Here is a 14,777-nt window from a genome sequence, read left to right as displayed (position 1 = left end):
TATGTCTAGAAGGGGTCTTTGTTCATATTTTTCATTTGCCGTATCCTCACCAATAATAATGTTACGTCTGTATATATATTTATACATATTATTATTATGTCTAAATAATGATGATTAGACTTTTAGTTTTGTAGAAATTAGTTTTCTTGTCGAATTGGTTCTTTTATCAAATTAGTTTATTTTATCAAACCAAAGGTATAAAGGAATCAATCTGATAACGACCTTATTTTTTCTTGATCGAATTGTTGATAAATGATTAATATCCTCATGAAACAGAAAAAACTATCACTTCACTTTACAATTACCTCATTTTGTAAATGGATTCATAGGAATTTCTTTAGATATATGTATGTATCTTTTAAATTTAACTTCATTTACAACCATTCATATTTCATTGTAATGTAACTTTACTAAATCAATTGACACATAAATCAAAAGATATGTAATAATATCTCCAACAAAAAACAGTTTTTTAAGTTTGGGAAGAAAATACAAAAAGTTGAGCGGTGCAGGTGCCACCGTTGACTTGACTGACTACAAACTACGAAAACTAAAAGCCCTCTCGACGTCATTCGATCCCGCAGACATGAATTACAGGAAGAACCCACGTTTTCTTGATCCTTCTTCTTTATTTATGTTTCGTCCTTTTGCTAGCTCATCAACTTGCCTTTTGCAAAAGGAAAAGATCAAACAAAAGCATCAAGAACCTGCGCAAAGTGCTTCTATATAAAATGAAATAAGCGATGACCGCACAGAACGGAAGGTCTCATCGCTCCTCTTGAACAGTAAATCGCTAGACAACAGCAAATTCACTCTCTCCGATCTCTGCCTCCCACCCACCATCCGTCCAACAATGGCCTCCGCGACGATCTCGTCGTCCAGTCACTCGGGCCTCGCGTCGCCTCCTTCGCTTCACCGGCAAGTTACAGAGATCTCCAGCTTGAATCCCTCCGGCCAGCCTCGGCGGAACCTGAGGCTGTCGAGTACCACCCGTCGAGAGACGCCGTCGACGAGATCTGCCAAGCTCACGACCAGAGCCTTCTTCTGGAACAAGCCCAAGCCCTCCCCTGAAGCTCCGAAACCCGGTACGCCAAGTCTCTTGTTTTCTTCATAGTCGATGTTTTGGCAGTTGGTACGAGATTCATTTGATGATACGATCCACCATTTTAATCAATTTGGTCTCTCTCTCTCCGCAGCGAAAGTGCAAGAGCTGTGCGTGTACGAGATCAATGAGCGGGACCGAGGCAGCCCCGCCTACCTGCGGCTGAGCCAGAAGACCGTCAACTCCCTCGGCGACCTCGTCCCTTTCACCAACAAGCTCTACTCCGGCGACCTCCAGCGCCGCCTCGGCGTCACCTCTGGCCTCTGCGTCCTCATCCAGCACCACCCCGACAAGGGCGGCGACCGCTACGAGGCCACCTACAGCTTCTACTTCGGTGACTACGGCCACGTATCCGTCCAGGGCCCCTACCTCACCTACCAGGACACCTTCCTTGCCGTCACCGGCGGCTCCGGCATCTTCGAGGGCGTCTCCGGCACCGTGAAGCTGCAGCAGATCGTCTTCCCCTTCAAGCTCTTCTACACTTTCTACTTGAAGGGTATCCCCAACTTGCCCACCGAGCTCTTGGGGAAGCCGGTGCCGCCTTCGCCGGGGGTGGAGCCATCGCCAGCCGCCAAGGCCTGTGAGGCTCAAGCCACCGTCCCTAACTTTACCAACTAGTTGGAGTTCTCTGCTCTACCCTTGTCTGAGAATCTTTCTCTGTGTTTTTATTATTTTTTTTATCATATTTCCATATGGAATTAGTAAGGTTTTGTTACCCTTTTGTCTTAGCTCGGAAATTAAATAGAGATGGAGAGGAGTAAGATATTTTCCTTTTTGTTATATGTATTCCTGAATAAAAGTTGCATTAATAAAACAAAATGTTTCGTGTAACATAAATTTATGTAAATATAGTATCTTCATCTAATCAAGTGTCTTTCATTAAAAGCGTGTCGAAAAATCCTACTTTTTATTCAAGGGGCAAATTTGGCCATCATCAGACTTGCCATCAGACTATTCATAACGAAATCCAATTTATTAAACGAAGGATGATATGGCTGATAGCAACTGCCACTTCACTCAACGTGGATACTTCCTTTGCTTTGAGAGGGGTCTCGAAATCATCCCCTTTGTCAAAAAGTTGAGGCCTCTTTAAGAAAAAGTCTGTCACACTATTGATACGACATACTATATATTGCAGATTAGCCATTACTTTGCTTCGAGAGTGGTCTCCAAATCATCCGATTTGAGGATGATTAAAGTTGGCCATTTTTCAAATTAGAGGGTCGTTTTAATTGCACTTCTCTAATGCGTAATTTCTGTTTTTCCTTTCTATAATTCAGTTTCTCGGAAAACCTTGATTCGAATTGACGTTCTTTCTTTTTTCTTCGCCAATGCCATTACGATCGGTAAGAACTGAGGAGTTAGAAATTGGGAATTGGCCCATCAAGCATCCCATTTGAATGCAGAACATGCTGGGTTGGGTTCTGTCCTGTATGGAGAAAAGCCCACTCCTTTATGCAGCCCATATAGTATTTCTATTGGCCAACATTTTACTTTTGCAGTGTTCAGAAGTGAGTGGGAAGAAGTTCAGTCTTCTTTGCATACCAGGAAGCATTTCTTTTTGCCAACGTTTTACTTGTTCCTCCACATGGTCCTCGTGGATCTATAGATCATGCAACAATTTTTCCATTTCATACGTGAATTTTTCGCACACGACAGATCGGTTCTAAGGAGCCGTTTTCTAAATTGTTGATCTTTCCCGAGATTGAGAGTAATCCCACAAAATCCATGTAAAATATGAGTAGCTTCGCTTATCATAACAATTGTAGGCTATACTTGGTCAGTGGCACGATCTCGGCTTCAAACTTCATTAGTTAGACCCGTAAAACAGTCGACCATTTATGCAGCCCAAAGCTGAAGTGGTCCAAGGTGTCCTCATCATACCATGTTTGCATGCATCCTCGCAAAGAGAAGAAAAGAAAAAAAGACTCTCAAACTCCGTGTCGGCTCAGAAAGTGGTACGTACTTTAGAAACAAAAATAAGGACAGACTGACCATGATAAAAGCAAATAACGATAACAATGGCCCCCGAAAACTGAAAAGGTGTGTGTAGTGAATTATGGGTGGGTGGAGGGTGCATGCAATGCATTAGTATAAGCCTTGGTGCTTGGAAAAAGGGACAGAGAAGCAGACACTGATGACAATGGCGACGATGGACTTGACTGAGAACAGCATTTCGCGGGATGTGCTCGTTGTTGGACTGAAAAGGACAAAGAGGAGGCCTTTGGGAGGAACCCTAAAAACAGTAACAATTCAGTGGTCCCTCTCTCTCTGTGTCTCTCTGTCTCAGTCCTACACTGACAAAAAGGGACTCTATCATAGTTTTAGTAATAGTAGCAGTCGAGTCTCACGGAGAGGGAGAGAGAGAGATCAGAGACTGGACCTTACTGGGACTCTTGCTCTCTCTCACTCTCACTCTCAGTACTCAAGAGTGAGATAACTTAGGCAAATGCCAGCCGATGAACAGTAGTTTCCTGTGACTAATTCACTGTACACGAGTCTGCGTATCTGTGCTGTCTTTTATCTGCAGCGAGAGACAGAATTTAACCTGACTAATGTATTCAATGAAAGAGGTTGGCGTTGTTCCTCTCTCTCTCTCTCTCTCTCTCTCTCTCTCTCTCTCTCTCTCTCTCTCTCTCTCTCTCTCTCTCTCTCTCTCCTGGGCACATGTTGGTGTTTCACATAGTGGTGGATAAATGAATCCTTGTCTTATCTTAACGAACCATTAAAATGAACTCTGCCTCTTCTCTCGCCACTTATCACGCTTCCCATACATTCTTCTGATTCTCTCTCTCTTTTCCCAAATGTGGATTATGTTCTTTTTCTTATGATAATAATAAGAAATACCAGATTAAGTATGTTAACTCAAGTTCAAGAAATATCTCGTTAAGCTCATCTACCAAGTATTGACAATGTCTCACGGGCTTGTATTAGGATTTGGCCGTAGGCCCATTTCTTTTGAGCTCTGCCTTTGCCAAAATGGACGTGCACTAGAATTTGCATTCTATCATCAGATGTTGTCTATCAAGTATTGACTATCCTTTCTCCTTGCTCCAGGTTAACAAACACCTATGCTGTAGAGATATGCACAATTTGAGCTTAATGCCAACTTGCTCGGTTTTGTTGGTGCTAAGGAGAGACCACGAAGAAATAAGTAATTGCAGATCGAAGGTAATGTGCTCTCTCTCTCTCTCTCTCATGTAGCACCAAGGCAATTGATATAGGCTAAAATACTAGCTGCCAAACACGATCGGTAAATGAGGGGGTATTCAAATTTAAAATGGGATAGATCATGATGGGAATATAACTGGAGGTTCTGGCAAGAGAGTTTTGGCAGTAAATGCAGAAATGGCATAATCTTTGGCTGTAAAGGAGGCGCGTCCGTGGCTGGTGGTCGAGGTTGGTTGGCGTCGTGCACAGTGAGAGGCTGTCGTGCATAGTGAAGTAATGCATCCGATGGTAAAATGGGAGAAAAGAAAGAGGGGGAAAAAAAGGAAAGACATAAGCAAAAGAAAATGAAAAAAGCATAATCGATCCAAGCTGTCCCATCTGCTTATTGCTATTGTGTTCGGAACTTGGGAGGTTACTCTTTACTTAACCCAATGGATGTTGGTGCTAAACTCGTGATAGGTCTAATCCGATCAAGGGGTGGGATAATCCAAATTTGAAAAAGAGATTGAAAATATATAAATAAATAAAAAATGAGCATGAGAACAATAGCGCATGGGATAGTTTTATCATATTTTAATTGGATCAAGGCTCCGTTTGTTTCACAAAAAGTGTGACATTTCTGAAAAATATTGTCCATGAAGTTATTTTTCAGGAAAATGACAATATTTTTTTGTGTTTGGTTGAAACCTAAAAATGAGCTGGAAAATATTTTTCATTATTTAGTATGGTTTTCCTAAATAAATATACATTATTCGAGCACTAGTGAATTACGTATAAGTAGCTGGTGAGCCGAGTATGTGCACCAGGATCTCGAGTCCAGCCTCACTGGACCCCCGACCCTGGCGCTGAGGACCAAGGCATGAGCTTTGGGGTCCTGATCTTGACCTTGATGGACTTGGACGCAGGTATCGGGGACCTGGGCTCAAGCACGACCTCGATTGACACGGGCCCAACCTCGATAGACCTAGGCATGGGCGCCGGGGCCTCGGGCCTAGCCTTGATTGACACGAGCGAGCGCAGGTATTTGGGACCCAGGCTCGATGGACCCATGCCCAGGAGTCAGGAACTCAGGCATGGGTGCTTTAGTCTCATGCCTAGGCGCTAGGGACCCGGGCCAAGGTGTCGAGGTCCCAAGCCAAGCCTTAATGAACACAGGCACGAGCACAAGGGACCCGACCTTTGCACCGGGGTCACGATCCTGACTTTGATGGACCCGGTCCCGGGTGCAGGGTCTCAAGCCCAGGTGCTGTGGACCTGAGCTCGACCTTAATGGACCTGGGCCTGGAGGTTAGAGATCCAGGCACGAGCACCGGGGTCTCGGGCCCAAGCCTCTATAGACTTAGGCTTGGCCTTGACGAACCCTGGTGGACCTGGCCCCGACCAGGGGCCGCTATCAAGGGCCCGGAAACAAGCATTGGGGTTCCAGTGCAGAGTTTCTTATCTAGGCGCTAATATCTAGTCATATAATGATAAATGATTTTCGATTTTTGAAAGAGAAAAGAGGAAATCATTTTGCTGAATTTAAGTATAGATTTTCATTAACTTGGAAAACATTTTCCGTTGACTCATTTTTCTAAGCAAATCCAAATGCCAGAATATAGGCAAAATATTTTTATAAAAAATGTTTTTCAGGAAACAAACGCAAGAAATTAAAAATAGTCTAAAAGTACAAAGAGAAAGAGCGCTCAACGAGAGAGAGAGAGAGCTTAAAGAGGAGAGGGAAAATTTCAATTAAGGACCCCAAGTGGGGTCAAATTCTCAAAAGAGGGCCCAAAGTGAATATAGTGTCAAATAAGGGCCTGAAGTGCCCAATCAGTCTCAAATAAGGACCCGAAGTGCCCAAAAAATCTCAAATAAGGGCCTGGGTCGCCGGCCGGCCAAAATGCCCACCGGCCGGCGAGAATGTTACTATTCCGGCACCGGAACAGTAACTTTTTAATTTTTTTTTATTTTTTCCTTTTCTATTTTTTTTTCTTTTCCTTTTCCTTTTCCTTTTCTTTTTTTTTCTTCTCTTCCTCCGGCGGCCATAGCCGGCCGGGCAGAGATCGCCGGCCTCAGCGAGGCCGCCTCGCCGAAGTCGAGCGAGGGCGGCCTCGCCAGATCCGGCGAGGGCTCGGCCCCGCCGGCCGCTGGCGAGGCTCGACCTCGCCCAGCCCAGGCGAGGGCGGCCCTCGCCCGACGCCGACGAGGGTGGCCTCGCCTGAGGCCGGCGACCTCCGCCGGCCCCGGCTATGACCAGCGGAGGAAGAGAAGAAAAAAAAAAGAAAAGGAAAAGGAAAAGAAAAAAAACAGAAAAGGAAAAACCGAAAGGAAAAAATAATAAAAAAATAAAAAAGTTACTGTTCCGGTGTCGGAACAGTAACATTCTCGCCAGCCGGCGGGTATTTTGGCCGGCCGGCGATCCAAGCCCATATTTGAGACTTTTTGGGCACTTCGGGTCCTTATTTGATACTATGTTCACTTTGGGCCCTCTTTTGAGAATTTGACCCCACTTGGGGTCCTTAATTGAAATTTTCCCAAGAGGAGAGGGAGAGCAATGCCACTATCGTTGCCACAAACAGGCAACCACCGTGACGGTGGTGGCTACTCTCCATCTTCATCATGCGATTCCACCACCCAATAGTTTCTTTTTTCTGTTTCCATCTGAGATTTTTTTTTATAAATTATTTTTCTTGTCATTTCCACAATACACTTAGGATAGCATACATCTTTATTCTCTCTTTTACTAGATGAGACTCCTTCCATACACGGGAAGGGCTTAGCAAAAAAAAATTAATACTTCCGATATACTCATCCTTTGGGAGTTAATATTAGCATTTGACTTAATCTTTTCGTCACTTGAAAAAAAGAAAAGACCGAAACCTTATTGTTGCATAAACATCTACTACATCGTATTAGTGTAACTATTTAAGTATAATTGATAGATAAGTAATATTTGAGGATGCAATGATGGGTTACCTAAGTTATATCATGAATTAACATCGGTGAACTGACCAAAAAGTGTGGGGGCAAAACATTTGGAAAAATGTTGGCCTTGCATATCTCCATGCATATTGTTAGTAATATCTATACATACATACATACATACATACATACATACATACATACAAAGGAATAAATTTTGTTTTGGTTAAACCCTAGGATACAATTGTGTGATTTTACCAATGAGACCAATGTTATAATTCAAGCAAATATATATGTTATTGATTGTCATAGCATAGCATTAATAACATTTGTATATGCAACGTACCAAATTATAGTCCTTTTCGTAAAATGAATGATTTATGGATGTGGAAATCAGTAGCATGTAAAATATTGTGAATTTGTTTGTGTACCAATTAGTCCAAATATTTGAAAGAATCGTTATGTATAAAAGGGAGCGTGAAGTTGAAAGAAACTAAAATCATTAAAAGGCCAAGGAACTTCTTTTTCTAAATAACTTTTTTAGGTTAGGTGAAAATTAAGATCCTATATCATATCCAACTAAAATTTTAAGATATAAATAGAGTGTATATTTGGGAACAAAAATCCAAAATCATTGAATATTCTCTAAAATGGTACATCACCCAAAATTATCATTAACACCCCAATCATTTTAACAGATATGAAATTTGCGATAGTAGAAATTCTTTTCTATCGCGTTAAAATTAGTTCAGACTAGCAAAAGTAAGTGAGAATTCGCATGGATTTTATCAAGTGGACCATCATCATTCATCAATCGAAACTTGCCACTCCTTGACATCATTAATTGCTTTCAAAACATTGTTTGGACACTGTTCATCTTCATAGATCCTCTCTCTCTCATCAGACAGAAACAGTAATAGGCCCCCTGGCTACTCTAATTACAACGAACAAACGCTAATTCTGTTCTAATATAAGTAACCAGAACCTTGAACTACCCTACGATAATGGTCTTCTATCGCTCCATCATCCTCTTCTTCCTCCTCCTCCTCCTCCTCCTCCTCCTCCTCTTCGAGCTCGCACACCTCCACGGTGTGAGGGGCGTGGCCGTCCCCGAATGCGCGGACGTGGTCCTTGAGCGACCGTTTGTGCTTGAAGTCGGACCCGCAGATGCAGAACCACAGCTTGCCGCAGTTCTTCTCGTGGGTCCTCCAGTCCCCGCGCACCGCGAAGGCCTTCGAGCACTTGCGGCATGCGAAGGGCTTCGCGCCGTGCTTGCGCTTGTAGTGTGTCTGGAGCGTCCGGAAGTCCTTGAGCGGCCTCGACCTCGGGTGGTCGATGTTGTTCCTGCAGCCCTGGGCGCAGCAGTAGCACGGCAGCCTCAGCATAGTCGATGCCGGCTTTGTGCCCTTCAGCGAGTCTGGTCCCTTCCGGTACTGCGACCCATGGCCCCACATGTGCATCTGAAGTAGTTTAAGTTGGCGATGAGTTGATTATATGAGTAAAATTAACATGATATAAGGAGCAAGTTTCGTTGGGTAAATTGAGAAGATTTGTGAAGTTTTGTACACAAAGATATTGTTCTGTAACATTCTCTACTAGCAGCTATATCCAAATTATGTCGCATCATTTGGTATATCGAATTTTGTAATCTTTCTTTGAATAAACAAAGTTGCTTCAGAAAAGAAGGAAAAGTACATGGCTGTCTCCCATCCAAGAGAATGAGACAGTTAGAAATAGAATAATTATTGGGTTCCCATTCCTTGATGTACTAAAGAGACCGCACAAATGCTGGACCCATTTTCATGTAAGAAGATCAGGCATACACAAAGTGTTGGATGATAACAATGCATGATCTCGAAATTTATATTTTCCTAGAAGGCATATTCATCTCCTTTTTTTTTCTTTTTTCGTCGTGTTCATAAAGTCTTAGTTGACAGAAATTTCTTAGTGATCATAAATTATATGATGGTGAGGCACGTAAGACAGAACAAGGTAGAACATTAGGAGAGATAACACACCAGGGTTGGCCCAAAGCAAAAAAAAAAAAAGAACTAGACACCAGGGTTAAGATCAAAAATGAAGAAATGAAGCTTTCTATCCTACGAGTTATAATAAATTTTTTCACATTTATCGGAGAAGCTATTTCAAAATCATGAACTGTCAAGAAAATTGGTCCTTGTGCATGACAATACTAATTAATTACCCGAAGATTGCATCACCGATGTGCATTTCAAGAACAAGTAACTAAACTCATGCGTCAATTACAAGTGAAAACATTTGTGACGTCGTTTGAAACCTGCATGTTGTTGTATCGATTGAAGGTTTTGCTGCAGACAGGGCAAGAGAACTGGGTCGGGCCGACAAGGATCTGGGCAGGGGAAGGAATCCAGTACTTCCCTTCGATGAGATTAGGGTTTGCGCTCACTTCGCTCGTCGGCAGGCCGATATGAAGAGCCACCGTCACGCTCTGATCCTGGTGACGATGATCATCAGCGGTCGTAGTTGTCGCTGATGGCAACGACTGGTCTTCACCCAGCTTCAGGATCGAGTGATGATGATGGTGATTAGGATACAGAGGGTGCTTAGCGATGCGGTGGTGGTGATGCTGACCGGGCGGGCCGAGAGATAGAAGAACAAAGTCTTCGTCTTCTAATGAGTCGTCCTCTAAGCACGTACTGTCGCCAGAAGATATGCAGGTGATGAGTGAGGATGTTTGCATGTTGTGTTTGTGTGTGGTTAGGAAAGGGAAGAGCGAGAGAGAGAGAGAGAGAGAGAGAGAGAGAGAGAGAGAGTGAGTTTTGAGGGTTGTGGGGAAGATGAGTGGGGACGAGAGAAGGCAATAAATAAAGGCGAATCTCATGGGTACTTGGGTTATCTATCGCTATTTGTGAGGGTTCTTTTTTGATGGGGAGAAATTAGAAATTGATGAGATGGAGACAAGTCCACGATGTATATAATCAGAGAATTCTTCAGTTTTAGAGTGTAACTGTATGGTGGCACATGTCATTCTGATAAACATTCCTTAATGAGCTTGTTGTAATAATTTTATAAGAAAAATTCATAAAATTTTCTATGCCGAAAGAATATACTATTTTATATGATGTAAGTCCTATAGCCGTGAAAATTTGTGAATCTTTTATTTGTCTGAGTATTATCAAGTGACACAATCATTAGCGAAATTAGTGCGATGTACTATCAAGCACCATCGAGGTTCAAATCTAGACTCGTCAAACTAGTGGGTCGGGTAGAAAATGATTCGATTCAAATTGATCCATTTTATATCCAATGCAAATTTAGTCACCCATACCCAACTCAACATGGATCCGACCCAAACCAGAATCCAATTTTAGCAACTTTTCTCCTTAAATTATTGCCTTTGAAGAATGGGCTGTTCCGTGGACACTCGTCAAGTTAGTGAGGGAGCTTGGGGGTCGGATTATGGACGGGACATGAAGGTGGTGGTGAAAGTTTGGGTTTCCTTAGAAGTGCAATTTGTCGCAATAGTTTGAAGTCGCAAGTCAGAGGTTGAAGAAAACCTAACGATGGCAAAAGTAGAGCAAACGAACGGAGACGGTCGCGAGTCATGAAATCGAAGAAGGAGATAGAAGAGATTGGCAAAGAAAGACCAAAGTGGGAAGCCTGACCTATTTATTAAATGGGTCGAAAGTGGATTTTAATAGATCCACTAAAATCCATCTGCTTTTGGTTTTTAACTTTAAAACCTATTATGATCCATACTTTAAGTTCGAGATGACTCATTTAAATAAATATGAGTTAGAATATGGATTTGTAACCCATTTTGACAAACTTATTCAAATCTAGCAAATGATAGATAATCCTAAAATCTGGCCGCGTTGGGGGGTGTGTGGTTTTGGTTTTGGTTTGGTTGCAATAATGACAAATAATTCAATGAATCTTTCAAGAATTCCTAAGCATGACACTTTTCCTTACTAAATGTATATTCAATGTGAGGGACTGTAAGTTGATTTTATGTGAAAGTGTCATCAGAAATTATTTCTTCAACGTTTCGAAAATAAACATTGTATAAAGATAACTGTCACGAGTTCCACTTTACTTAATAATTAACCAGACTCTTTGGGTGTGCGTTCGTAGAAATGCACGTGGAGATGGAGGAGAAGAGAGAAGATTCATGTGCGTTGGGATGGACGAAAATCTTGACATGTTGGTCTTGGCGTGTTTGGGTGCGAAGGAGACAATGGACCGGCAAAGAAGGGCAAATTTTTTTGCATTGAATCGTGTACCGAGAAACTCGTATTATCACTCCTTCCCACCCCCTTCCCCCCCTCTCTATCTCTCTCTCGTTATTGTGCTCCACCAAAAGTTGCTCGATTCCCGAGCTCTTGATCTCTTCTTCTCTAACTCCGGTCTGTTCTCGAGTTCTTCTGCGTCTCATTTACTCTCTCTCTCTCTCTCTCTCTCTCTCTCTCTCTCTCTCATGCTAGTGTTAGAGGGAGGGAGAGACAGACCAGTAAAGTGAGAGAGATGGAGAGAGCTTGATGGAGATGTATGCATGCTTGGGGCGATGTAAACTGTAGGGAGGAAGGGCTGATGTCTCCTCTCCAACTTTTGTTCTTCGAAATAGGCGACTGATGTTGATAGATAAGACCATCGTGGCCTCTGCACAGTGACTTGAATCCGACACCCAGTTCATGAAAACTTGAAGCCACTTTGAAGTTTTGAACCGATCACCTCCACGCATTAATTAGAATGTCGTACTATTCGTTACGTAATTTATACATCTTGGTACGAAATTCTGATGGCGCACACATATATACGTATCTATTTGATTTGACATTAGTTTGGCAGTCTATAATTTGAGAGCTTAATCTCTCGTAGAAAGTAAGCAATACTGTAAAATTTTCTAGAAACAATTTTGTCCATTCTTGATGGAACGATTAGTGAGAGAGAGTTGACAATTTGAAGAACTCAAACCATAACAATTAATTACGACTAGCGCTATGAAATTAGGATAAATAAGCTGTTGTATAGAAGTTGAGGACTGAGCTCGAGCTGCTATAAAAGGTAGTACCATAAATCACATCTCTGTACAAAATGTCAAAGGCAAACTCTGCTTATTAGATTAGCTGTCGAAGAATAGGATACTATGGAGTCACGCATCCTTTTCAAAAATCTCCAATCTATATCATGCATGTTTCTTAAACCCCTGAATTGCATGCATGCTTGATTAAGCTCGTGGAATGAAAGAACAACACCAAAGCATACTTACGTTTAACCGAATGAGCAATACGTACGAACGATAACCGCAATCACTCGCGGCAACAGTTGTATTTATCTTTTCTTTGATGAAAATATAATCCAAGTAGAGATTTTTTGTTTGTTTGTGTTTTTGGGCGGCAAAAAGATAAACAGCAATGAAAAACCCTAGTTCATGAAAATGACACAGTGATTAATGAGTGATTTGGTCATCGGTCAAGAGAGGATGGGGATGTGTCCTTTTGCGAGGAGAACTAGGAGTGAACGAGAGACATTTCTGGGGATGCTTTAATGGTGATCTTTCGACATAACATGCAGAGGTTCCATATTCGTGAAAAAACATGGAAAACCACAACTGCACTGAAAAAAGTGGAGGGGAAGATGTCACCATCTTTTCGCGTTTCACCAAACTCCAGTTGCCTTAATGAAACAACAGTTTCAATGCCAAGTCGTTTTCATCCCCCTCTAAAAACAAACCAAAAAAAGTTAATGAATAAAGCAATTTTGTAGCTTCTTCCTTTCTCAAAAAGCATTTATATAATAATATCGCATATTTTTATGAGTGAAATGAGACGATATTGACATGACATATAACATAAAATGCTTTATCGTTCTTTCGCATTTATAATATAAATAATTTTCTGAAAATGATATTAGGCGTACTAAAAAAATTGCAGGATGAACATAATAAACGGTATGATCCAATTTCAATTGGTGTTAGATTAATCAGTTCAAAGCGCAGTGTAACATATTAACGAAAACGATTACAATCGTACCACATCGTAGTCTATGGTGCCAATCTTCACATGCTTCTCCTTTCTTACTTAGAACACGACATTATCCTCGTAAGATATAGCGGAAGTAGTCGTAAAAGTAAAAACTGGTGGCGGTCAACGTCATGGTGTGGATGGGTCCAAGCGAGCGGTTGGTGGGGCCCAAGTCTCTGATTAGACATGGCATGAAACTCCAAAACCTTTGAAAGGATTCTTGTAACCATCCCATCAATGTGCTTCCATCTCAAACTCACATCTCATCCTCGAGAGAGAGAGAAGGTACAGAAACACAACAGTGTTTGGACACTGGGGACAAAAAACAAAAGTACCAGGTTTTGGTCTCCTTCTGTTCGTCAAAATCTGCCATTCCCACCGCAGAATCCAATCTTAAAAATTTCTCTCCATTTTACTGGTGGCTTCAGCAATTGGTGCTTACATTAAGGCCTAAGCTTGAGGTTTCAACTAGTGCATGCTTAAACTGAGCCACGGTTTAGGGTTCGGCTATGCAAAAAGAATGAACAGTGGTTACATGCTGTTTGATGTAACTCTTCGTGTTCAAGATACTCATTTAGTGCGATACATTAACCAGTTTAATGACATCTGTTTTGCATCTTGGAAGGCTTTAGTCGACTCTGAAACTTTGCGGTTGAGGACTTCTTCTCTACCAGGTTCCAAAAGAAAAAGGTCACTCGCGCTTAATATTGTGTAGTTCCACCTTCCAGGGTTGACGATGCTCAATAAAGCTCGCAAGCCAGAGCTACTGAATCCAATTATGGACATGGCGACCAGCACGGCACCTCCGTTCAAGGTTCAAAGGTGACATTCGACCGCTCTGGAGAAGAGGGAGATGACAAATGAGGGTCGCTAGCATGGTGGCTCAGAAGGAAGAAGACAAAGAGGAGATAGGCTAACTGGAGCTAGTTTTCCCTTTTCTCAGGATTAGTGGATGTTAGATAATTCGGATGGAAGAAGGTAAGATGCCAAACTCTCAAATTATGAATTCGGGGTGTTAATATAGGTCATCAATAGAGAATGGGGTCTCAAACTCAATCCGATTTGAGAAATCCATGTGCACTGTCAGTAATGGGAAAAAGCGAAGGGATGACTGAATTGGGCTATAAACCCTTTTTAGCAACCCTATAATGTGACCTCCATGAAAAAGCTTAAGTTAGAATAGACTTTTAACAGGAGTAGGCAGGGAGGGGTCCCGCTGCGTGCCATGTTCCCCCGGCACATCCAAAAAGTTATCTCCTGCACTTTTTCAAGCCCTGCGTATGTAAACCATAGATTCTCTTACGAAGAATAAGAGATTTAATACAGCAACAGATAAAAAAATAAATCAAACATCGAAATTACATGATCCGAACCTATTTCATAAGAAGAGCAACATAGATTTTTTTTTTTTGGGTCTATAATATTTGTAACTCTTCTCATTTTTTAACTTTTGCTCTATCTTTTATAGAGCGGGGGAGTCAAACCTAACATCTGTGATACTAGCGTTCCCACTCTCTCAAACCTTTTACTAGCAGGGTCGCATGCTTATTGGCGAGTAACACAGATGTTGAATAAATCACTTTTTTTGTATACACTGG

General features: G+C 41.9%; 2 protein-coding genes across 2 annotated transcripts; one reads left to right on the top strand and one right to left on the bottom strand.

Annotated features, from left to right (window-relative positions):
- The first annotated feature begins 651 nt into the window (after nt 1-651).
- LOC115689779 (allene oxide cyclase, chloroplastic-like) lies at nt 652-1,939 on the top strand. Its single transcript, XM_030615930.2, has 2 exons — nt 652-1,085; nt 1,197-1,939. Exons 1-2 carry the CDS (start codon nt 854-856, stop codon nt 1,718-1,720), a joined length of 756 nt encoding a protein of 251 aa, XP_030471790.1. The 5' UTR covers nt 652-853; the 3' UTR covers nt 1,721-1,939.
- Nucleotides 1,940-7,983: 6,044 nt separating this feature from the next.
- Nucleotides 7,984-9,988, bottom strand: LOC115689831 (zinc finger protein WIP6). Its single transcript, XM_030615994.2, has 2 exons — nt 9,474-9,988; nt 7,984-8,637 (listed from the first exon to the last, which is right to left on the bottom strand). Exons 1-2 carry the CDS (start codon nt 9,894-9,896, stop codon nt 8,143-8,145), a joined length of 918 nt encoding a protein of 305 aa, XP_030471854.1. The 5' UTR covers nt 9,897-9,988; the 3' UTR covers nt 7,984-8,142.
- Nucleotides 9,989-14,777: the final 4,789 nt, after the last annotated feature.

Source organism: Syzygium oleosum, unplaced genomic scaffold, assembly GCF_021117445.2.
Source record: "Syzygium oleosum isolate NSW1041296 unplaced genomic scaffold, Sole_v2.1 Sole_v2.03, whole genome shotgun sequence".
In the NCBI taxonomy this organism is placed as follows: Eukaryota; Viridiplantae; Streptophyta; class Magnoliopsida; order Myrtales; family Myrtaceae; genus Syzygium; species Syzygium oleosum.
The sequence above is the reverse complement of the archived record's forward strand: the minus strand, read 5'-3'. Positions and strand labels throughout refer to the sequence as shown.